The following is a 25,945-nucleotide window of genomic DNA, read 5'->3' on the forward strand; positions in this document are numbered from 1 at the left end:
AAGCTGAAAAGTCCTTCACTTAGTGTAATCACTACTTAGCAGCAAGTTAAACATCAGTGTGTTATCAACATTATTCTCATACTAAACCCAAAACACAGCACTATACCAGCTACTAGGAAGAAAATTAACTCCATCTCAACTAAATGCAGGACACACCTCAAGACAGGGACATTCTTTACAGTATCTTCAGCAGATCTGACAGCAAAAACAAGGAAACACCTTCTGACTCTTCAGGAGTACAAAGGCATAGGGGTGCCTTTTGTAGGGACAGACCACAGAAATACAGACGTACCTAAACAGCATAGGAACAGACAGTCTGTTTCCAGGGTTAAAACCTACCTTCACAGATCTTAAAGTGACAACATTTTCCTAAGATCAGCATTTCATTCTTTTTCTAAGATCTTCTTTTCCCATGTCTTACCCAAGTTTTATTCAGAGGGGAAGTCTAGTGACTTATGTGAAGTTGGTCCCAGTTTACATCATTGTGAGAGAATCCAAATTTTTTCACCTACCTTCCTTTCTGCTACTTGATGGGGACACTGAATAGCTATACGTTCTGGGATCGGTTACATTACAGAATGGTCTAAATGTTACCGAAGAGGCTGGGACCACATTCAAATAGACCAAGATACCACTAAAATTTTTCTTTTAAACAAAAAAGCAATCTACCAAAATTTACTTTGAAGGCTATATATTCTGATTCCCTCTACAACTCCTCTCTAGTTTGAGGGTAAGTGAAAGACTCCAGCATGGTTCGTCTGTTACAGCATATTTGATTTTTATTTAGCTCTAATACTGGATCATCCTCAGGTCGTTTGATAACTGAATGATGGTCTACCAGCTTCACCATTTTTGTTGTAGACCACCCTGTTTGTGAATGGTGCACTGCTTCTGAGCACAACATACTGATTATAGCATTTTTTCACAGGAAATTGCACAAAACCTGTTTGTTTAGGATTTTTAGTTCATCTGTCTTTGAATTCCAAGCAAACCTGATGTGTCTCAGATACGTCAGATCTGAGTAAGCACTGGGCTGGTGATCTGCATGCATCCCGTAAATACCATATGCTTAATATCCACACCCATACATCAGCTGTGCAATTTGTGCACTATAGGTCCAACATCCCTACATTAGGATTTACTGCACCTGTAACACAGGGATGATCTTTCCATATGCACTTAATCCAGGGCACCTGGTTTCTCAGCCACATCAGGCTGCAATTGTTCTTTGATTTGAAACATTGTAAGGTAAGTGAAAAGTATCCATTGCTAAAGAGAGAGCTCCAATTATTGTTGTGTCCCTTGTGGTAATGCTTGCCTGGCTTTTTGCTCTACAGAAGCTGATATTCTACCCTGAGATATATTTGCACAACTCCTATTAAGTTAAAGAGAAAACAGAAACAGAGGTTTTTCTGTTGTCAATATGGCCCCCTACACTTGATGTGTGGAGCAGAGGTCATCCCTGAGGAGTAAATTAGGAATTTAACAAACTAAATTAAAATTAAAAAAGTAACAGAGATTATAATTCAAGTCTGCCCATTTTGTTGGCTTTTAAAGTTATCTATTACTAGTATAGCTTAATGTTTTTAATCAGAAACATCTAATAAATTTTCCCTCAAAGGCTGACTAGAAAACCTCACAACTCTACTTTCCATAGAAAATTGAAGTTTTGAGTAATTTGTTAAGCAAGGAAAAGAAGAAATCAGACCATTTAAAACACCATAGGAAATAAAAGAATAGACAACAGTGCCAGAACATCAGTTACTTCTGAGTTCACAATATTGTCTTAAAATACAGAATACCAACTGCCCAGCTGCCTGCTATTCTCGTCAACCCACTTGTTATTAACTTTTTTTTTTAAATTGGAAAAGTTCTTTTAGATACCAACGGATAACTCTGATTTCAGCATCTTGAAGAAGCAGGCTCAAAACTAAACTTAGTATCACAGGGACTTGAACCTGCATTATTAACTTCTCAGGCAAGTCTTACTAGTCAGCCATTGACTCTGGTATGAATTTTTCTCTCTATGGTTGGTTTTGTGGTTGCTGTTTTTTTTCCTAACACATTCCCTGCAAACCATTTTCATTCAATGAAACAGTATTTCGGTGTTAGTTTTTGGTGGACTTTTCCTACCTACTCTAATGATAGCTTTAGTGTCTGTAGTTTATTATTAATATGAATGAATGTAAGTAAACTACTTACAGTAAAGTAAAACTGTTCAGTTATGTATGTTGGTAGATGGAACTATAAAGGCTGAAAGCAGACTGCCCTCAACTGTTTGCACTGTTGCTTTTCCTGAGATTGCTCCTGTAGAAGGGACAGTTTGATAGGACACATAACCTCCATCTGGTTGCTGCTCACGATTCAGTAAACTCAATTGAAATTAGCAATAATTTACTCTCTAATACTTAGAGACGTGTTTTCCAAATCATTGTACTCTCTTCTCTTGCTTTACATGCTTATTTTGATTCTTTCTAATGTACATTATTGCAGATACTTTGTATCTAAAGCTTTTAAAGAACTTCTATATTTTAGGACTGTTACAGAAGCATACATAATTAAACATTAAAAAAAAAAGTTACTGTAAGGCTAATAAGAGTAAATTAAACCAAAACTCTTCACTAACCTTTCTGGAACTAATAGAAGTCTTAATTTTGTTGAACTGCTGCTAGCTTCGCATTCATACCAGACCAAACAGCCAAACCAGTCTTCATTTCCATAGCACAAACAGATCTTAAGGGAGGTTAGAGTATTTATACCTTCCCATCAGCCACGAATAGGCCTTAAATACCCTGAACAGCAGCAACTGGGCTGTCTTGCCCATAAGCCTACTTGGGAGTATTATTTGAGTTCTGCCCTAGGCCTCTCTCATTTGTGCTGCCAGGAGCAGTGAGATTGGAGGTGCTCTAACAGGAAGGGTGAAGGATGAGCAGACAGCAGCTATAGCACAGACAGAGCTACATCTTCACTAACCAGCCCTCAGCAGTGTTGGGATACAGGTGCTTTCTGCTGCCTAATGATTACCAAGCAAGCTAAGTTAATGACTCAGCTCTGATACCAGCCTAGGAAGTTCAGGGAACAAGTCAGAATTGGTAGGGTATGGGCTGGGTGCTCAGGCCTGAGCCCACCTGCAAGATGCCCTATGCTGTAATGAAAGCTGTTACCCTGCCAGATACAGAGAGGTGACATCCAAGAGATTGGGAAGAGGGAACCAGGATATTGTGTTAAGTAAACAAGTAGAGGTTTAAATCTGAGCACTGCAAGGAGCAGATGATCTCTACGGCTAAAAAAAAAAAAAAAAAAGGTGGGAGTGTGCCCCTTTCTATACCCTCTATACCACCTATGCGTTATGCTTGGGTTCAGTACAGGGTACAGCAACGGGCCCCCGATGCACCTGACTGCTGCTGCTCGTCCCCCCTCTCCCCGCACACCTCACCAGCCAGCTCTCTACCCTCTTTGAGGCCGGGCCTTGGCAGCGGAACAGCCCCCGGGCCGCTGCCGCAGGACGGAGCCCTGAGATGAAAGCGGGGAAGGCAGGTCCTCCCTCTACCCCAGCCCCCTGCGTGAGGCGGCCGCCCGGCGGGGAGAGGGGCTGAGGAGAGGGGAAGGCAGCCAGCTGGCTGCCTTCCCCTCTCCTCAGCCCCTCTCCCCGCCGGGCGGCCGCTGCTGTGGAGCCGGCCGTTGGCGCTGCGGCTGCCGCGCATGACATCACCGCGCGGCCCCGCGCACACCCCTTCCCCCCCCCCCATCTGCCGGTGCGTGCGTGGGGGCGTGCCGGGGGCCGGGGCTACCGCGCCCGCCGCTCAGCTCGCCCGCCCGCAGGAGCGCACCTCGCCCCTTCCTTCCTCCGCCCCCGGCAGGGAAGAGGATGGCGGAGAGTGAGGCCGAGACCCCCAGCACGCCGGGGGAGTTCGAGAGCAAGTACTTCGAGTACAATGGGGTGCGGCTGCCGCCCTTCTGCCGGGGCAAGATGGAGGAGATCGCCAATTTCCCGGTGAGGGACAGCGACGTCTGGATTGTCACCTACCCCAAATCAGGTAGGCGGTCGGTCGGGTCGGGTCCCCTCCCCTTCCTTCCCTTCCCTTCCCCGCCCGGGCTGGGGCCGTCCTTAGGTGGGGTGGCGGGGGCGATAGGATAAGCCGCCCCCGGGAGAGGGGCGGGAGGCGCCCCCTCAGCTGCCGTCCCCGCCTGGCGGGCGGTGCGTCCCCGCGGGAGGCCGGGGCGAGGCCTGCGGCCGCCTGTGCGGAGAGGGGCTGCCCTTCAGGCCGGTGGCTCCTGAAAGCCCCTCCGAGCTGAGGGGACTGGCCCTCCCCGCCTGCCGGGCACGGGTGGGGGCGTGCAGCTCCCTGCCCCTGTGGCAACCCACCGAGTTTAGCTACAAGCCAGCGCCAGGTGGTGGTGCCGGTGGTGGTGCTGGTGGTGATGGTGCTGGTGGTCCTCGCCTCGGTGGTCCCGGTGCCCGCTAGCTGATGCTGCCCCAGGCAAAGGAGATCTTGCTCATCATATGCGTAGAAAAGCGGGCACGTATGTAGCGTGCGTACAGATCTCTGATGTGACATACACAGGTTTGCTGTCAGCTCCACAGGCCGCCGTATTGTGCTCCCAAGGCAGCCGCCCAGATCCTTCTGGGAGAACATGTGCTCAAAGTACGTTCTTGCTGCACTGCCTGAATTACCAGAAATACCTCCTGTTAGCAGTATAAGCATGCGTTTCTCCGGTAAACGCATCCTTTGGCTGTTTTGTACCTTTCAGGTATCCGCTTTTAATATTCTGTGTCTCAATTTCTTATCCTGTCCATTTCCAAGGAAAAAAAAAAAAGGTTGAAACGGAATTAACATGGATAAAATGCTGCCTGCAGAGGGGCAGACAATATGGTAGCTTTGTAACACCCCTGGTAAAACCAGAAGCGAACGGGGATGGATGGACTCTTTCTTGAGTGACTTTTTTCCTGGCAATAAGATGATCTCTTTCTAGAAAATTCAAAGTCCGCTGGAGATAACAGATGTTAGCTCTGTAAATACCCTTGTAAAATGATGTTTCGGTATTGTAGGTTTCTGACTTACTTCATTGTTTTCTGTATGACTGGCTAACATCTTGCTACTTCTTGATGTGCAGCTTCCAACACATACACACTTTCTACAATGCAGCGTCTATTATGTTATCATTTCTCAAGCAGTTTCAAGTATCTTTCTTCGTGGCTTTTTTGGGGATTTCGTTACTAATGAGGCTGTTGAAGACTGGCTAGATCTTGATAGATGCATACATTAGATAAGGAATAGCTGGACTCAACATAACCAATATGTCAGCTGGCAGTAGCTTAGTTTTGATGGCTGTACAGTTGGCCGTGGAAAGCCAGCTTGCGTAATCATATTTAAATTTGCTATTATTTTGGGAGTACAGCAAAATCGTATTAGGTCTCTTGGGGCCCCAGCTGAGGTCCACTTAGAAAGTTAGTGGCAGTGCTTACTACAAGAGGATTTGCTAATAGTCGCTGTGGAAGAAGGAAAACGAAGACTGAGAACTGAGGCACCAAAACCGAAGGTACAGTGTTGTGTGGAGGAGCTGGGGGGAATAGCTTTGGGATCAAAATAGGTGCTGTAGCATTTTACTTATCGGGAAAGAAGATACTCAGGTCTTGAGGAATCTGATGCCTTTGTCATGGGAGTAGGCTCTAGATAATAAAAATGTCTGCAAGCTCCAGCTTTAGGAGGCCTGAGGTCTACTGAGACCCTTGGAACTTGTTTTGTCAGCTGATCCTATGTGGCTTACGACTCAGTGCCTTATTTAGGGCTTCTGAATCAATTATCAAAGGGTCTGCTGGCTAGGGACAGGCATGTCAGTAGAAATTAGGCTGCCCTAATATGGTTCCCATTGATTTAGCCAAGGTCATACAGGAAGTCTATAGCAAAGCCAGAAATTGAATCCAGGACCCCGAGCTCCTCTGCATTACCTTAACTACAATTTCATCTTCCTGTCTCTCAGTAGCATTGACAAAGATTTTTCTATTTAGTGGAGCTAATCAGAATTTTCATTATGTTGCTGTAATCAAAAAAATAGGTTTGCAAAACAGGTTTCATGCACAAAATGCAGTTATTTGGGGTGAAATACTTTGGGTTTTTTGTAATCTTTAAAATGTGGTTGGGATCACTTAGCTAGTTTCTATTAATAAATTACATTTGAACAAAATAGCAAGAATGCTTTTGACAACAGAATTTTAGGAGAGGGAAAAATGCACCAGTGTCAGATAGGTTCAATGGAAAACTTTTTTGTTGTCTTCTGGAAATCAGTTTTGTTCAGTGTTTCACCAACTGTCCATCTGCTCGAACTGTGGAAAATACACAAGCAAGCCCTTCTGCTAGATGTGTGAGAGGCCAGAGCTTCTAGCTCTTCTGAGCCCTGTGTTTCAATCTAGTAGCAGAAGGCTCCATCAGTGCCTGTTGACCATATGTTGGTTTATCTGGCAAAGAAAATGCACAAGTGGCTTATAGGATCAGAACTGGTTCAGTAATGCTGGGGACTGATAAAGTAATATGTGTGCCATTTTGAAGGCATTATACCCCGCAAGACTAGACAATACAGCTCTAAACAAGTGAAGTGGAGATAGTGCTTGGAAATAGTTACAGATATTGGTAAACTGGGAGTGACTCCAGGAAAAACTGGCCCAATAATGGTAGAAAATTGAATATATTGGTGGCCTTACTGGGAATAATGTAATAAGCCTAAAGAAAAATGAATCTGCTTTAATGTGATTTCCACTGATGGATACCTAAATAATGGTACTGCTTATATCTTTAATTATTCTTAGCACCTGTGTCCAGTCAATGGTAACAGCTTTTGGGAGCTGCTTATGCCTAAAACCCAGAGACTCCTTTAGGCATGTAAATATGTGAATCTGCATCTATGCTTATGTATACAGTAGAACTGTAATTACAGAAAACCTTTTTATCATGATGCATAATTTAAAATCAGGTGTGCTACTGCTTTTGAAGAAATGAAGTCACAAGTTTCATCCTTCATGTAACTGTGGTATAGAATGGGTAGGCTGAATGGAACACAGAGATTTATGGTAGCTGCCAATGTAAAATTGAATACCATTCTCTGTAGCATTAAATAATTGGAGCTCATGCAACAGATTGCTTCACAGATAAGATACAGATGCAATGTTATAGGAAACACTGTGCCTCTGTCACAGCTTTCCTTGAACTCTCTCATACTGTGAGCTTTCTGTACCTTACTTGAAAATTAAAATTCTTCTCTATGAACTTAAACTACAGAATTAATGAATAGGCAAATTACTTCATGATATTCCCTCAGTCACCATGCCAAGAGCTAGATTAGCTGTTTGTTAAGGTCAATGATTTCTGTGGAATTAAATCAGTCCCTAAAGCATAGTATTGAGTCCAGTTCACTTACTATTTTGCTGTGTCTTATGATACTAACCCCTGACAGAACATGATCTGTCCGTTTGTTTTACTCATAAGTGGTGTGCAATAGCTCTCTTAATCCCATCTTGTATCTGTTCTGAATGAATGTGCATTTTGCATTCTTGGGTCAAAGCCCACAAATTAATGCGTTTTGGAAAATTAGTAATTTGAGAAAGTGAGCTATTTACATTAATAATGAAGCTGTTGCTGCCATGTTGATTATTTTGCCAAATAATTTTCTGGAGTTCTGTGTGGGAAAATGTCAGTTGTTGGGCAAACACCAGCTTCAAGTCCAGAATTCTTGCATTTAGTGCTCCACAACAGGTCAGAGGAACAAGTGCTGGATATGGCTTTTATCTGTCTGGACTTGTCAGTATTTTTTATAGGTCACATTTTGGATTTTCCTTGCAGCACTGGATTTTTTAACTACCCATTAGCTTGTAGGGAATATGTTGGCTGACTCTAGGCCTTTGGCTTAATGAAGTGCCAACAGTGAATTTACAGATCAGTTCAAGGACAGTTTTCCTGTATGTACCTTTACTGGATTCTCCTGTTTCAAATTCTTTAACACTTACCTCCATTGTTGTATGAAATCAACCAGAGAAAGTTAAATTGAGTTGTCCATTATTTTATTTGTTTGAAAGGTTCTGCACGTACACGAGAAGGTCACGCTTCTCAGTGTATCTGTTGGTAAAATGCATTGCATGCACTGTGAGTTTTCTGGCTCCTCCTGTTTTATGTGCCTCTCCCACTGCATGCATACCGTTCTCTTATCCTCCTCTATCCTCTTCTATTTCCAGCACTCCTGAATCGAAAACCTCCTCTTGCTGGAACACTGGTATGCCCCAGTCCCTCCACTGACTGATGGGAGGAGCTCTGTTCATCGTTCTGTCTTTTCCCATTCTCCGCCACATGTCAGGGGCTCTGCATTTCTTCCATGGTCCATTTCCCTTGTGCCATAATCCCTGTTAATCTTTGCATGCCAGGGACACTGTGTGTCCCAGAGTTTTATTCTGTTACGGGAAAACAGTTGTTTGATCCATTGACCATTATGGCAGTGACAATCACAGCTGCTGGGTTGTGAACCGGATACAGAAGGTACAATGTAAACCTCACTTTTCTTGTTTGATTCTTCACTAAAATTAATAGACTTCTGGTTGTGAACATCTGGAATGTTCTTTGAGTAAGACACAGCACTCGAAAGTTACTACAGTTCAAGCAAAGGGAGACTTGAACCATTGGGTATGTAGACACATGTAGTTTTTCTTTGTGAAAATGGTTTAAGGATTTCTTCTCTCTGGCCTCTTGTTTCTTCCCTTAAACCTTCCAATCAGTCTTAGTTGTCTGTGGGACCATGCTATAAAAACGTATTGGCAAAATGTCTTGATTTAAGAAATAAAGCATAAAGAAAATGTGCCAAATAGCTATGCTTCTATGAAATCTTGCTTTGTTTGTCTTGTGCAATCCCACACTTCATGTTTTCTTCAGACTATAAAATTGTCTTGGCAGGGATGTTACATTTACCGGCAAAGTCGGTTTCTGGATTTTTAAGCATTATTGTACTGCACAATAATACCCTTATTATTCAATGTAAAGAGTATTACCGCTTGAATAAGATTATGTGGTTTCACATGACCTATGCTTGCAAGAGCGTCCTGCGGTCATCCAACCCACCAGCTGACATATTTGCAGTTACCTGCTGTAGCAATCAGTGAGTAGGTGAAAGGTCTGCACAGAGCTGCATTGATTATTATGTCAGGGAATCGCTGTGCCTGTGTCCTCTGTTACCTGCCTGTTGTCATACCCCAGTTATGGCTTGGTAAGTTGTGCTTTTTCGGTGCCCTGGCTTGCTGCCTAACTGGCTAACATGTACTAGGAGCCTCTACATGATGTGACAAACTGATAAGCCTGAGCAGAAGGAATACAGTTCTTCCCACCTATCCATATATGCATGGGTCCGACGCTGCTGACAGTCAGTCCTGATTCACACAGTCATACATGAGAGGAGAATCAGGCTGAAAGGTTGTCCAAGGATGTGCCCAAACTGTGGGAGTTCCTAGGCTGGGAGCTGTCAGACAGTGATGCGAGTCAGCTGTGATGGATTGCAGAAGTTCACTCTGGTAACGGCAAGTCAGAGATGGTCTTATGCCATTGAAGCTAAGGCCCTTTAGGGAACACGAGCATCCACATGGATGTTTGTGTCTTAAATTAGTTGACTTGCCTTAATTTCCAGTGTTCTATATGGAACTCCTCCCAAAAGTTTTGTTAGTATTATTTTTTAACAACAGTTTTGCAGTTGCAAAAGAGCTAGATTCTGCTCTTCTGAGCAGAGAAGTTGTGGATGCCCCATCCCTGGAGGTGTTCAAGACCAGGCAGAATGGGGCTTTGAGCAACCTGGTCTAATGGGAGGTGTCCCTGCCCATGGCAGGGGCGTTGGAACTCAATGATTTTTAAGGTCCCTTCCAACTCTAACCATTCTATGATTTATAGTCCTATTCTCTCTGCAGGATTTTGGTGGCTTGAGTTTAATCCATTTTCATTTAAAGAATGAAAGCAAATGTTACTGGCCCAGAGGCATGCCTTAAGAAATCATGAGGTTGTCTTAAAAATCAAGAGATTTTTACACAAAATACATTTGGGATTCTTTTGCTTTGACCTTTTTTATTTTTTTGAGGCAATACTATGCACAGTTACCAAGCTCTTCCCTGTGACATGGAAAAATAGGAAACCTCTGTTAATTTCATGAATGTGGATGAACAAACTAGTTAATGTCTTTCAAATTAAGTATGGTATTTAACTTTTTCTCTTTTACAATAATATCACAGTTACTTGGTTTGTTTATCTTAGGTAATTTATGAAGCTCAGGTATCGTTCTGTTTTAATGCGATATAATGTTCATCAGTTCTTATACCATCTAGCCAGAAAGAATGGACTTACACAAACAGAAAGGAAACAGCAAACTGAATGGAGGTAGGTTTTGTGAGCTGTCCTTTTAGGGACTCACCTATGGGATCCATATTTGTATCTGATTTCATGCTCTTGGTGGCTGAAATCATGTTCCTTCCACCAATTAGAAGAGTAAATACTCTGCTGCTTAAACTCACTCCATTGAGGACCACTCAGATGCAGAAAGTAACACCTGTGGACAAGTGTTTGTAGGGGTTAGGGCCACTGGGTTCTTGTGTTTTGAAAGTGCCTTTGAAATGGGAGTACCTTTTGTTTTATGTATAGCTCAAAGTACCTTCCAGTATTGACTCAGTCTTAAATACTGCTAGGCAAAGAATTGATAAATGAAAGCATCAAATAATGAGTAATTTAAGACAATGTTAAATTTGCCACTGATGCATTTGACTTGATTTCAGTGCAAGTAGAATTGAGTAGGTCCTTGTGTGCCTCAAACAGGAAGTAAAGGTGGAGGAGAAAAACCTGTTTTTAAGGCAAGCTGGTTTTTGTTATCTAGCTGACAGTGTTTCTCTCATGAGCCTTTTATCAAACCAGTGAAGAGATGTTACTAAAGACAGAACAAATAGTTCAGAAGACGAAGAATTCTCCAGCTACCTAATGGGTCTCGCTAGGTCTTTTGCAAATGTAGCTTAATTGCTTCCCTGCTGTGAAGTAGTGCAAAACTCAAGGAACTTGCTTTTTGAAAGCAGGCTCAAGGAGGGGGGGGGAAGAAAACAGGTTTTACCCTGTGTAAAAATTGTATTCTGGAGATGTGAAATCACTACTGACTGGATTAGATGATAATGACCTCAAAGACTAAAGAATTAGAAAATTATGTAAATGAGCCAAACGCAACAGCCAATCATTCTCATTTTGTGTTAACGTTCATCCTTCATAGTGAAGATATTAATAAAAGGAAGCAAAATGCTTGAACATTGGACTGAATTAGATTAAGCGCACATCATTTTTCATTCTTATTATGCAGTCTTTTATTAAATGAAGACTTTTCTCTTGTTGGGTACAGTAGGGATTCATACACGCTATGCTCAGGGAACGGAACTACCCCTTGTATTGTCCCATCAGTGCTGCTTTGGAAGTGATGCAAGGTTTGGTGCACTGGTCATGTGATAGGACTTTTTGGTTAGAGATTCTGTGCCCTTGGATAAGCCATATAATCTTGTTGTCTACATTTTCCACTGGAGGCATGTGGATGTATTTCTTCTCTACCAGAATTTTTCGTGTATGATGACAAGAAATTCTCTTGTACAAGGGGTGTCACTTACCATCTATATTTTTATAGAGAAACTAGCAAATTGTGGCTCAAATTGAATTAAGCATCTAGATATTAAAGCTGAACACATAATAATGCTAGTATGTAGGAATGTGTTTTTCCTCTCAGTGGGAGGGAGCAATGAAGAGGATTAATCAAGTGAAGCATCCAACATCTCATCACTTTGACCATGTTCAGGGTTACTGTAACACCTTGGAGAATCCAGGAAGGTGGGGCACAAGAGCTGAAGTAATTATGGTTCTGTATAACAAAGACTTTTACGGACTCTTACAAAAGAAATATACCATTTATGTCATGTGTTAGTCCTGTAATATATTGCAGATCACAAGCAAGAGAATTGTTTTTCTGTGGGTGCATGCAGGCAAAACAACATGGCAGAGGAAACAATCCATCATCATAACATCTCAGCCAAAGCGAGCTGTAAGCTTAGGAAAGCCACTGGGAGGGGAGCGAAGGGATACTGAGGAACATCAGGAAAGAAGCATATCACGGGGCTGAAAGTGCATAGGGGAGGTTTAGCTAATTAAGTCTGAGGCAGTGGCTGAGGTAATAAAGGATAAAAAATGAAAGTGAGAGCGCTGCAGAAGCAACTGAGGAGGGATTTTTGTCACTAAAGGCCAACATCAATCTATAATTTAAAAAATGCAAGCTGATTGCACATGCTTTCACCCACCTGCTTTTTATAGTGCAGGATGTGAAGGCCATCTTCCCTTATAAGGCTGCAAGTTGTAGATGATGTGTAATGACATTAGATCACATCATGGGATATAGATAATGGTGCTGAATTAGCCCTTCACTGCATTTGCTGCATGAGTAATAAATTCATCTAAGCCAACAAAATGAGACACGCGTGAAGCAGGTGAGATGGGGATCACGTTCAGAAGACACACACTGACTAAACGTGCAGCGGTCCAGATTTGGCAGTATGTTGGCGGTTTGCAGTGTCCTGTTGATGCGAGGCAATCACAAACTGTTAACCATCCAGTTAAAAGCCTGTTTACTGCTGAGCAGGGTTGCCGAAGTAACACAGAACGGCTACAGACATTGCTAAAATTGGATTGCTCTATGCATATATAGCTGAAGTGCACATTAATAATGATCAATGTCAGTGCTTCTGTTGGATCACCAGAGCTTTCTGTCAGAAATAGTGTGTTCTCTTCAAGGATTTTGCTGCAATGCCATGGTGATATAGATTGGTTGATCGCCTTTTATACTGCCAATTAGATCTATTTCCATTTCTAATTCAGAAGAGCTACGACAGAAATAGAGTAAAAATGGCTGTAGTTTACCTAAAACTGCAATTCAGCAGACAGAGGGACACCGGTACCTTGCAAAAATTGGTTTTGTTTAGGGAAGCTATAATTTGAGGGGGTTCATGTTTGAGACAAAATGCTTTTCTCCCTGACCTTAGACAACCAATAGCTGACTAAACAGGCCGCGTAGTTTCATGCATAGAGGGTAAACAATGTTTCCTGAAATCCTGCAACGAAAATGTGCTGCTTTTTTTCTTTTTTAATGTGTAACTCTTATCTGCAGTTGTTTCGCATTATACTGTTGGTGTGCTGTCTTGCAGTTTAACCACCTAATATATGCAAATGCACATTAATGTGTAGGCAGGTTTTGCCTGACGATTTTCCTGGGAGGGATTGAAACGGAGGCATAGCATTGCACTTTTGAGCAGTGACAGACTGTCCCGGTTTGAAGTAAAACCGAACCAATTTTCTGTTCTGTAACTTTACATCCCAGCTAGGCCTCCTCTAACTCTCTGAAATTAACGGCATATTGTGGAGAAAACTGCTCGTTCTCAGAGTGATCAGACCAATGTTTGTGCTCCATGCCAAGGAATGGTATGCAGGGAGGCCCTTGCTTATCCTTATTGCTATAACAACCAAGGGCAGCCAATTTCGTTATTTGCCCCCTTAGAGGGTCAGAAACGGGAAAAAACGTAGAGGGGTCACATCGGTGGGGAGGAGTGGACAGGAGAGGTGACCCAAACCTGACCAACTGGGGTATTCCATCCCATCTGCCCCATGCTCAGTATAAAAGCTGAGGGACCAAAGGGTCAGCCCCCTTCCTGCGATGGCCGACGTCCAGAGAGGACTCTGTTCATCTGCCTTTGATCCCGATCCGTGTGTTCCTGACTCCAGAGCTGGAATCCAGTTCCCATTCGTCGCTGAGTCCAGTCTGGGACTTCCCCAGTGCCTGCCGGTGACATGACTGTCATCCTGGGAGCTCGATGCGGTTTTGTATATATTGTATCTATTTCATTATTTTCTTCTTTATTTTTATTTTAATATTAATTCATCATTAAAGTAGTTTAGTTCATTCTAAACTTCTGAATCTCCTTATCTCTTTCTCCTCCTCTCTCCTCTTTTGCGGGGGGAGAAGGGGGGGAAGGGTCATCTGTCGGTCTGGTTTTGGTAAATTAGGCCGAAACCACGACACAGACATCTTCTGAAATAGGTTTACCATATGGGGAGAGGACCACGTTCACAGCAAAGGGTATGGGAACTACCTCAACATGGATTTCTAATACAGGTGCCCTATTGTCTCCTGCCTTCTGATCCTATTTCGATCAGCAGAGCTCACTACAAGGCTCTGCATTTAGCCACAGACCACATTACGACTCTGTAAAACAGAACACGGAAAGTGATATAGTTGTCCTAGAAATCAGCGGTGCTAAGGGTAAGTATGCACTTCTCTTCAACATAATGAAATCCTTGCGTGATTTTTTAAAAAAAAAACAAAACAAAACAGCAATGGTGATATCAGCAAAGTTCTTTTCTGCATTGTTATTCTTGGTACAGTGTTGTCACCTGTATGAAAATGAAGGGGAATTAGACACAGTGGGGGGACTTTCTGGTGGAGATTAAGTAAGCTCCTGCTGGGGTAATGTATGATGCAATTTAGGCATGTTTTTTATATAGACTCTAAAAGGTTGGGAGAACAGGACTGATGGAGGAAGCGGGAAGGCAGGATACAATTGAGGTCAGGTTGGGGTAAGGGCATGTACCTTTTTATGTATGGTCCAGAGAGGAGGTGAGATTTGAGAATTTTCTAATACACCTTTTGCCCATTGCTGTGAGGAGGGACCACTATTAGTTTACATGGCCAAAGCTTGCCAAAATCTGCCCTGTAGCATATATTAGTCAATAAAAGTACTCTTCCCCTGTGAATTACTGTCCTGTTGACCAACGCTTTGGTGTGACCGCATGTCCCTGCGTGCTCGCGCTATTGTTCTGAAAGGCATGGTGTCTCTGAATTGGGTCATGAGGATGTCCATCCAAGGGAGGAGCCTGGGGAAAGAAGGTAACAACTGAATGTACTGGGTTGACATTACACCTGGTCAACCTTGAATAAGTGTGGGAAGGGTGAAAAGGGATGTCATTCCATCAGATAGCTGGTAAGAGAGCAAGCAAGTTTATCTGTTATTTTTCACGTTCCTGACATATGATACTATACATTTTTTCTTTTTATTTTAGCATGATAGCTGTTGTGCTTTCTTATACCATGGGAGCATGTTTGGTTGGTGAGTAGAAATTGAAAGAGAAATAATCTAAGAGTATGGGTAGATGTTCTCTTTTAAAAGCATCTGCACTAGTGCAGGATGTTAGTGTCCTTAGCCTCCTGTTTTTCATTTCTTTTAAGGAACCACCCACAGAGTATTTTATGTGGATGCATTCTAGCTTGTCCCAGGCAAAATTTGCTAGGTGAGTTGATACCAAAAATAGAAACTCCTTAAGCTAACTTGCCTGATTTAATTTTAAGTGAACACACAAACTGCACACAAACTGCTCCGTTGGTGATGACATCTGGTGCAGACATGATGAGCATCCATAGACATGGATATATGTTATCAGCCCAGCTAAAGCTTAAGGAGAAGAGTAAAATACTTTCCCCTTTGAATATCTAGTACCAAGATATATCAGTTACCGATGAGAATCACACTTTTCATCCTGTCCTCTAGTAGTAGTTAGTGCGCTAATGTAAGGGAGAATTAGGACTCAGGCCATTTTTAAAAAAATAGTACTAATGCATTAGCTGAAAATAACAATGTTTTGTTACCAGTTCATTAAAGCAGTGCTTTAGGATACTGTATACATAATAACAATAATTCTGTGGATAATACATGTATGTAAACAGTTCAGTGACAGCTTTTCTACCAAACAGAAAGTACATTTTTGTCCTAAATGGAATGCAGTTTTCACAGTTTGCTGTTTACAGCCTCTGGTGAAACACATTCAAAACGCAACTTGGACCTAATGGACTCATATCTCCATTCTCTGATGTAAATCTAGTGAAAGACAAGCAGAACTTAGCCTGTTGGTTTTGTTTCAAAAGCCAGTAGCTTCAAGTGGAAAAATAAACTGATTAATAAGTCTAAAAATCCAAGACTGCTTACTGAATGTTACTGGAAATCACGCAGTTACGACTTGTTTTAAATCCAGTCTTATTTAAGCTGTTGCCATCAATTTTGGAAGACCTGGATTCATTTTCCTCGTGTTCAACAGAGTCCCTTCATAGGTCGCTATTGAACTTAGGGGTGTTTAGGCCATGTTAAAGGGACATTAATCTTAGAGGATAAGTGTTCAGTCCTTTCTGAAAATCGGGCCCTCTAATATGTATTTAATTGGTCAGTCAAAAATATTGGCAATATAACATCACAGTTTCAGCCTTTATTCTGAATCCTGAGTCTCATCTAGGAACTGAAGACTTGGAAAAACATGGTATCAAGGTGTATACATTATTTTTATTATTAAAGCCCTAATTGATAATGAAAATCCCTATTCTTAAGGCAGTTGGAATTCCAAGATGTGGGAGAACTTGAACATACAGGCCTTAAGAGGAAATATTCTTATGGTTTGGAAATTGTTTTCCTCTAATGGAAAAATCTAATTTTCCCCCCACTATTGTAGGGTGAAGATGAATCTGTCATACTTACCTGCAGATATACACTGAAGCTGGTGAAAGGGCAATGAGCTTGCAGGCAATTAGAACAACTATGTGGGGAATCACTTTACAGCACTTGCTAGGCCAATCTGACAACTTCAGCGGCCCTCAGTTTTAACTCATTTATCCTCATTTTTTGGAAAACTGAAATAAACTATATTAGAAGCCATGTAGGGAAGCAAAATTTCACAGGAAAGTTTGTTTTTATATCTGCCGTGCCACTTTGAACAAATCTGTGAGGTTCAGTAGCTGTGTGGGAGAGTGCCAGTGGCCAGAAAGTAGTGAGAGGAGCCAGAGAACAGCTACGCTAAAGTATATTTTTACCTCCTACAGAGACTAAATTTGACGTCAAAAGACATCTAATGCATAGAAGCAGACAGGAGTAGCTGTGGTGTTTCAAAGTTTTGGCTATCTTGCTATGCTGTCGGGCGGCTGCTGCAGCAGTTACTGATAAGCAGAGACAGTATGGCCATGAACTGACTTTGCTATCGTTGCTGGGGCATTGGCTGTGAAAAAGGGGTACAAATTAAGAGTTCCCAGTCATCTTACAGGCTCCTGTAGGCGTGATAGGATTGTTAATGAGTCCTGATTTCTGTGCATCATTAGGCAGCACAGAAAAAGGCAGTACAGCCCAACTAGCACACTTCCAAGCTGCTGTGACTGGGCTGCTTTTGTACATGCTGTTACGCGGAGTAGAAATGCAGGTTCACAGATAATTTAAAAGGCTCTCCTAAAAACCTGCAAATTCTGGCAGTAGCTTATCACAGCTCTTTCCCATCCCATCTCTTTCCAGATATTGTGTGATAAACTGGAACACTGTTTTCTCCTGAGGCGTTGTATTGACATAACAGAAGAACTTGTCAGGGGAGAACATTTCTCAGGTACAGTGCACTGAAGTTCCTTGGATGCTGAGTGGCTCCATTTTAGTTGGAACTGGATAAGCATAAATTAATTCCACATCTGTTTTGGCAATATGACCTTGGAGGTAGCAGAGCCAGCAGTCTTCCTCCAGGATAAAATGTGGATCTGCTGCAGTTGGAAGAAGAAAGGGTAGAATTGCTGGATGCTTATGAATGTTGCATCTGGTGCCTCATGCCCAAAGGCTGACGATTAATCCTGTTTGTCAGTGAGTGTTTACTCTTTTTGTACCATCCCAACTGAGGCATGCATGTACATGCACAGGTATTCAGCAACAGAAGGAGAAAATGATGTAAAATACTAGAGACGTTCAAGATCCAGTGATTGTCTCCAAGAAAAACCTTTGCTTCATATGTACACTTGCTACCTTTTCCACTTTATGACTTAATCTTTTAATTTCACTTAAAAAATGAGTAACCCTCAAGCAACAATAAATTGTTATTGAGACAGGCTATAAATCTAGGGAGTATAAAAGCAAGTTCTGTGCTTTTTTTTTCTTTCCTTTAGCTTCCTTCATCTTTTTCTTCTCTACAACAAGTATCATCATTGTCCCTTTTACTAAGAAAGTTTCGATGGCGTTTAGATCTGGCCAAGTTCTGTGATAGACTGGGATTATCAGAGGTTATTCCCATAGTCTCCTTTGAAAATCTCAGTTTCAGCAATTTACTCTAGCTTCCACCCATAAAATGGTGGTTCTTGCACATCTCCACAGACATCAGTTTAAATCAGTTGGTTCAAATGGCCAATTTCTGTATGCTTTATATGCAGATGGGGAAATCAGGGGCTACAGCAGAAGACTCACATTCACCTCCCACAGTGGCAGATTTAATAAATTCTGCTAGCTCCAGTCTAGGCTTGGGCCTCTCATCAAATGCATAGGTACAGTAGCCCTGTCTGTTTGGCTTTCCAGCCAGCTGGTGTTCCCAGGGACTAGGAAGTCTTGCAGCTAGGTCTGGAATTTGGGCTGCCATTTGTCTATTGCTAGGTTAAGCCATTATTTTTAAACCAAAAGAACATTGAGCTGAGCTATCTGCAATTTAACTTGAGTTGGTTTTAATCCTAATAGAGATGTCGGGAGATTATATGTATCTATATATATAAAGGCTTTTAGCTATTTTTTTTTCTTTTAAAACAAATAAGCATGTGGTGTTTTTTTTTAAAACAGAGCAGGTCAATGATAATTTTTATATGGGGCTCTTGGGAATGTGTGTGTGGGATAAATGATAATTGATTAAGGGTGACAAGTTTAAAAATCACAGTTCCCTCAAAAGTTAAATCTTTAGTTTTTATTTGCATTAAGACCCTGAAAATCCTATGCAGAGTAACTTGAGTGCTAATGTAGCGGGTGGCAAAAGTGCAAACTAGCACAGAGATCATGGATGGGAGAATGCAGGGTCAGTGGTTCTATTGCAGGTCTAGGGAGTAGAAATTCTAGCCTGCTGGATGGCCAGAAGCCAGACGTCTAAACTGTCAGCTTGCAAACCTCCCCTTTATAGAAGAGATATTGCAGAAATACCGCTTGCTGTGTGAATTGGAATAGGACGCTGGAACACGTGCATCACTACATACGTAACTACAGTAACTTGTTTATGCCCATTCTAATTAGCACTGAGGTTCACAGATTTAAAGCACTGTTTTAAAGAACCTGTATTTGATGGAGATTTTTAATTTTCTGCCTTGAGTACCTGCCATGTGCCCAGCATTACTCTTTCAATGAATTACTGTTTTTGATAGAAGCACATTTAGATGAAAACTTCTGAGCTTCCAAAGGCCCACTTCCTTCTGAATCGGCACCCTTCTTCCCCATGCCTCCTACCTTAATATGTCATTTCCTATCTCTGCAGTGCTCCATGGATCTGGCAGTAATCAAGCCGAGTCTAGTGCATAGCCACGGGTCTGAGCAGAACTAATAAAGCCATGGGGGCTTTGCTTCCTGGCCCTCGCCTCCAACTTACCTGGTGGACTTTGTGGAGACCTGGTAGGGAACATGCTGCTCTCCTAAAGTTTCAGCATAGATCTGCCTCAACTCTGCAGCCCTTCTGTATTCAGAGACACAATGGAGATGGCTTCTTTTTGCCTAGAGAGCAGCTGAGTAATGAAAAATTAGGAAGTCCTGGTGGTGTTGTTTATCTCCATGCAGTTATTCCTTTTCCTTTCATGGAACAAGGTTGCTATAATAGCATTTTTCTTTGAAGGCGGAATTGGAAATACAGAAATAAATTATGGAGAACCAGGGTGTCTCCTGTCAGAATAAATATTTAATGAGAAACAAGGGTTGTGCTCATTCAGAGTCACAAGGACTGATACTGAAGTACCATATGTATGTTAATTTTATTGTATAAAATATATGCTTGGACTTAAAAATTCAGAGTGAACAGCCTTAACGACAAATGTGTATTGTCTGTGACAGCTGTCTCTGTGGGTGATGATAATGGAAAAGTTGCTTTCCTTCCAAGCCATTTTAATTTACCCACCAATCAGTCAGGAAACAGAGGAATCTTAAAGTACTTGCTCTCCAAAGCAATACTTGGAAACGTGTGTTCTTTCATGTTGTATCCAGACTGTGTTCGCTTTACCCATCCTCTAAAGTACATAAGCTTTTTTAACTCTTCCTAGCTCTGATTAAAAAAAAAAAAAAATCATCTGAATAATGATACACTGGTTTTCCTAGTGTTGGAACAACATACAGAATTCGTACAAAATGTCTGATAGTGTGTACAGTCATGCTAGTTAACAAGAATTAAGTGGTAACTGTTTCAAGTTACTTGCAACTTACAAGTTATTTTCAAGTTAAAACAGGAGCGAAAGGCATCGTCTCAGAGTTTGCAGCTCGTCTTTCCAAGGACATGGGATGTTGACCAGGCTTGTGCTTTCTAAAGGGTTCTGGAACAATTACTTGTTTCTTTAGGCAGCACGAGAGAGAGAATAAATCCCGGTCTCATTTTCCTTACCTCTCACAACTCTTAAATAATTGGTCAATCTATTGCAGTAGCCAGGATGTCCCATGCCCGTGTGACTTGTCATCGAAACTGTGCGGCCTCTTCCCTGCTAGCTCACTTTGATCTCTCCTCATTTTGTTCCTCCATCTCACCAGAACCTCATGGCTTTCTCTTCATAAGCCTCTGTCAAATATCTCTGAACCTTCGTTTGCCTGTTTTGAGGGTTTCCTAACTGCCTGACGGTAAAGTCATTGGAAATAGTTTCCCTGTTCAAACTTCTATTTGGAATACCTATTAATTTTCCAAAGTGCAATCATTAAGGCTATATCATCTAATGGTTGCTTTGTAAATGTCCTTGGACTGGAGAGAGATACGTAATTGGGGCCTCTAAAGCTTATGACTAGCTCGCTATGCATTGATGCGTCCAGTGGTTTATCCAGTCCATAACATAGAGGTATAAATAGACTCTGAAATCATTGCATAACAGTAGAATTGCCTACAATTTAAAATAGAGGACACTGGCAGTCTCCCAGTATGACTGCTAATGCATTTTGTGAACTTGGATGATCTCTGTCCGCCTCATTTTTTTTCATTTCTAAAATGGAAATAGTAGTATTTGCCTAGCTAGCACCCACAGTGGAAAAACTTTTTTTCAATGCTTTCCAATTAACAGGCAAAATGATTGGGAGACACTAACGTATTTAAATTATAACTGAAGAAAAATCTTAGGTCTTTTATGTGAAAGGAGATCTTCATGTGTTTAAAATAAAACTAAGGGAACTTTTTTTTAAACTACATTAATACTGTAGTTGCAGACAGTTCATAGCAGACTGTTAAGGATAAAAGTTATCATTATTTCTATGTCTAGGTCTCCATATGCTTTTGTTTAGATAAGAACTGTAATGCAATGTGTTCTCTTTCATTGTTTGGTTTATGCAGGCACAGGCTTACTACAGGAAGTGGTGTATCTAGTGAGTCAGGGAGCTGATCCAGATGAGATTGGACTAATGAATATAGATGAACAACTTCCAGTCCTAGAGTACCCTCAGCCTGGTCTGGACATCATCAAGGTACAATTTATTGCAAAGAAACTCTTTCAGCATTTGGGTATGTTTTCCCTTGGTTCCATGTTTGTCACTTCGTTTCATCCTCTGTCCTTGTCCTTTTCATCACTGGACTTGCTCAGTTTGTTGGAATGATTGAGAGTATTATTAGGTTACTTTAAAATTGCTTTTATGAAGTTTTATTGTACTCTGTTTAATGCTTTAGGAGATGATTCTCCATGTCCTAAATATCTTGGCAACGGGTTTCCTGAATAAAAGTTCCAGGCCTCCCTTGCTTATGTAAACAGAAACTGCCCAACTGGGGAAAATTTGCTTTGATCCCTTCCCTGAATTTGTGACAGAGGAACTACAAATACAGAGATCTATGGATCTGTAGACCCACTACTCTGGATTTACATGTGTAAATTTTTAGAGACCCAGACTCTGTAGGTGTAGTTTTGATGAGTTTGGATTATTCTGCATGAAATTACTTCCACATTATCAAGAATTGCTCAGAGACTAGTGGCAGGGCATATAATTGTGATCTTGTCATTGCTGTTAACTACTTCTGGTACAGGCATGTCTTAGAATGATTAGGCAAGATACTGGGCTCCATCCTAGAACAGCCACAGTGCTTGTTGAATTGAGCTAGCTAAGGCTGGCACAGATATATTTAAGCTGCTTCTGGTCCACGACAACTGCAGCATCAGTCTACTTTAGGCTGAGTGTATTTGCTGGGCAGAGGTTGCTTTTCTTTTTCATCTGTGTGACGCCTAGTCCAATGAGACCTCAGTGCTACCTTGATGCGAACAGGCAGTGGCAATAGTGAGAGGCTTAGTTTGAGATTACACGTTATCTATACTGTGTGCTAGCAACTTGATCCAATATGGATTTATGCAGTTTTTAACTACTGGAAGATGACTTGTGTCATAAGATGATTTTGTGTCAAGTTGTAGAAAAATACTCTGTTTGAAAGATGTTCACACACTCAGATAAACCTTTGGATTGGTTTGGTATAATTCTGAGGATAAAATAAATTGCAAGAGTAAAATTTCAAAGTGAAGAAGTTATGGGTAGGGTTTTCAGAGCTTCTAATCTTTTCCAAGGAATTTTAGTGGAAGCATCACTGGGAACAAAGTTAGTTTGATGTTAGGAACCTTAACTATGACACTCTATTCTTGAGAAGGTCCTACAAACGGAAGTACTTTGAAAACAGAAGGGAGGTGGGGGGAAACAACAAAAAACCCCAACATATTATCTAGCCTATTGATATCTAAAAGCAGATGTAACTCCCTGTCCCAGATTCCTCTAAATTTAAGAAGTGAATTTGTGAATGTGACTCAGTACAGTAAAGGACTTCAAGTATGACACTTCAGGACAGCTCAAGATGTGCCAAAAACTAATGCACAGTAAGAAATGTTTCTGTCTGCTTTATTGTAGGAACTGACATCTCCTCGCCTCATAAAAAGCCACCTACCGTATCGGTTTTTGCCTTCGGACCTCCATAATGGCAATTCAAAGGTAAAAATTAAATGAAATCATGTTTGTTTAACTATATCAGCAGCAGTTGTTTAAGTGCTTTGGGAAACTTGGGCTGGGGGAAGGCTTTCAATAAGATGTTTGGGTTTTTTTTCCCCCACATCATAGGTAATATACATGGCTCGCAACCCCAAAGACCTGGTGGTGTCTTATTACCAGTTTCACCGCTCCCTAAGGACCATGAGCTACAGAGGAACATTTCAGGAGTTCTGCAGAAGGTTTATGAATGACAAGTGTAAGGAGCTGTTCTCTCTGCACACGCTGTTACACATTTATTTTCATCTCTGCATTCCTTCTGCAAGTACAGAAATGAACTGGATAAAGGTGCATTTGTTTTGCATATACAGCAAGGAGGTTGCTACAGAGTGCTGCCTGGACTTAGATTTGTCCACGCAAACTATGGCCATGCATTGTAAATAATTGCCTTATGATATTTGACCTCATGGGCTCAGCAGCGTTCCACCTAGCTCAGGCAAAACTCTGGTCTACTCTTTTAAAATTCCATTTGTGAGGTATCAGGCATCTTGTGAAAAGTGGTGAATGCTCCCAGCGTCGTTTGATTTCAGTTGTATCTCCCTGTTAGCTACTTTGGAGGAGTCTCTCTGTTCCTTAAGGGTTTTTTCTAGTAATTCCTTTCATATTTTTATTTTGTCCAAAAACTCAAGGTTTGTCCTTTGCAAGATACCAGTTAACACATAAAAATCTCTAGCTTGCATGAGATTGATCTGGAGTACATCTGTAAGTTGAAGTGAGCCCCTGTAGGAAGGCAGTTGCGGGCTGCTGCTGTCTGAAAAATACACCTCTATGATGAGAATACACAATAACCTGCTTTACAACAGCTCCTCAGCTGCTCACCCAGTAACCCCTTGGAGCGAGCGCTGTTTCATGACACACACCCACTCTGTTCCCAGTCAGGCTGTCCTACCTTAAGTAGCTCCATTGCACTAGCACCGTAAACTTACAGGGTGGACAAACCCTGTGTTCTCACGTAACTGGCTGGCAATAGGCTTTTTGCCAATGGATTGCCACACTTCCTAGCTAGGAAGAGAAAAAAATTTTACTGCCTTCTATTTCTCTACAAATTCTCTGTGATACCTTAATGTGACACTAGGAATTCACCGCGTACCTTGTGCTCTGAAAGTAGGATCTCTTCTAGATCCAGTCCAGCAAACTTTCCTTCAATCTGGAATTTGGAGGAGTTGATGCTAAAGGAGCTGTATAATTCACTAAAGGCAAGAAAAAAGTAAAAGCCTACCAGTGGAGGTTATTTAACAGGCCTTAAAAACCTTTGCTGCTTTCTCCTGCAAGTTTGTGCAGGGCAGGTAAATGCTCTCCTTCCATTCTAGCCCACCTTTAGCTTTTTCTTTTGCATTGCCTGATGTTTGTCTGTAGCCCATGACCAGGAACTTCTAGACTGGAGACATATGAAAGATCCATTAGAAGGTCTTCTAAGATAGGAGGAAGGTTCTGTACTCTTTTTCATATAAATATCCCAAGAGTTATTTATATCTTCATCCAGCTAGCTGTTCTATCACAGCCTCCCAGAGTCAGTAAAACATCACAGCATGTTCTGTGTCCATAATTGTGCAAATGGACTGTTTTGTAATACAGTAAATTTAGCATTTAGCTGAATGTTTGCATCTCAGGGAAGCAATGCAGCAGCAAAAAAACTTTCATAAGAAGGCAAAGTACTTTTAGAGGGAGAAGCACTGAGACCAAGTGACACAATCCCACTCTTTTTACCCCTCCTTATATCTGACTATCTTGAAACAAATTCAGTGCAATTTAGCTATATTGTTTGAAAGCATACGGTTGGATAGGGATCGGTCTTGAATGTTCTAATTCTTTGGCATTATCCTCTAAAGCTTAAAGGAGTTTCTTACATAAAGTATAGGTAAACTCTGCTAAGATAAGCTTAATGGATTCTTGCCCTGTACCATTAAGAGCAGCTGGGAACACTTTTTGCTTGCCTGATGTGTTAGCTTCACGCGTGAATTTATTTAGGGGTGTATGGAATGGGAAGAACAAAAATGGAATTTTTCCAGTACCTTTATAAAAATTGAAGATTAGTCAGCAGATTAAATAATTTTCTTCTGAAACGGATTTCTTTGTCCATTGAAAATGTTCCAGTTACCAAAATTAAACAATTCTTTTTCAAAGGGAAAAGGTGGCTTCAAAAAATAAAACTGAAAAGCTCAATGTTTTTCTATAGCTACTTTGCTGTAAAGAAAAAATTGACAAAAAAAAATACCGGGTACGTGAAAAACTGCTCACCATATTTGCTTAACTCCTGCCTTGATTATCTGAAGTGCTTTGGGGGAATTTATCACTAGTAACGAAGAAATACTCAGGATGCATTTCTCTTCGGGTTGCCTTTCTGGTAATATTTGCAGCAAAAGGCATTCTCTAGATAATAAATACCGGTGTCTGAACCTCTGCTAGACACAGAAATTGACTGAAATGAGAGCAAATGTGGACTTCATCAGAGAAGCGAAAAACAAAGGAGGAAAGTTTTGGGGGGAGGGTTAAGGCTTCTAGTAACCACTGCCTCAGCAGTGCTGGGAGCACAGCCCCCCCCCAGCGTAGCACCTCAGCTTCTCTTCAAGTCCTCAACCCCACACAGCAGATACGGGAACTGAAGACAAGCTGCTGGTGGAATGCAGGAGGTAGGAGGCGTAAGCTTTTCATCATTGGCAATCCTGCACGCTGGGCCTGCTCACAACTTGTGATATATGGGAAGTACCTCGTCGCATCGCTTTTAAGTTTTCGGGAGCGCTCAACACCTCATGGGCATCTGGTTGTAGTCTGGATTTATTGTGTGGTTGAGATAACTGATAACAGTGTAACTGAAACTCTGTACCGGCATAACTACAGAAGTTGTTTGGAAGTGTTCAGAAA

The 25,945-nt window shown here is 41.6% G+C and overlaps 1 protein-coding gene across 1 annotated transcript in view; it reads left to right on the forward strand.

Annotated features, from left to right (window-relative positions):
- The first annotated feature begins 3,759 nt into the window (after window positions 1-3,759).
- SULT4A1 (sulfotransferase family 4A member 1) overlaps window positions 3,760-25,945 on the forward strand; it is a 29,209-nt gene continuing 7,023 nt past the window's right edge. The window contains exons 1-4 of the mRNA XM_074153276.1: window positions 3,760-4,037; window positions 21,405-21,535; window positions 22,949-23,029; window positions 23,156-23,282. Of these exons, the coding sequence (XP_074009377.1) occupies window positions 3,869-4,037; window positions 21,405-21,535; window positions 22,949-23,029; window positions 23,156-23,282 (508 nt within the window). The 5' untranslated portion in view covers window positions 3,760-3,868. The remainder of the gene's footprint in view (window positions 4,038-21,404; window positions 21,536-22,948; window positions 23,030-23,155; window positions 23,283-25,945) is intronic.

Source organism: Numenius arquata, chromosome 1 (assembly GCF_964106895.1).
Source record: "Numenius arquata chromosome 1, bNumArq3.hap1.1, whole genome shotgun sequence".
Classification (NCBI taxonomy): Eukaryota; Metazoa; Chordata; class Aves; order Charadriiformes; family Scolopacidae; genus Numenius; species Numenius arquata.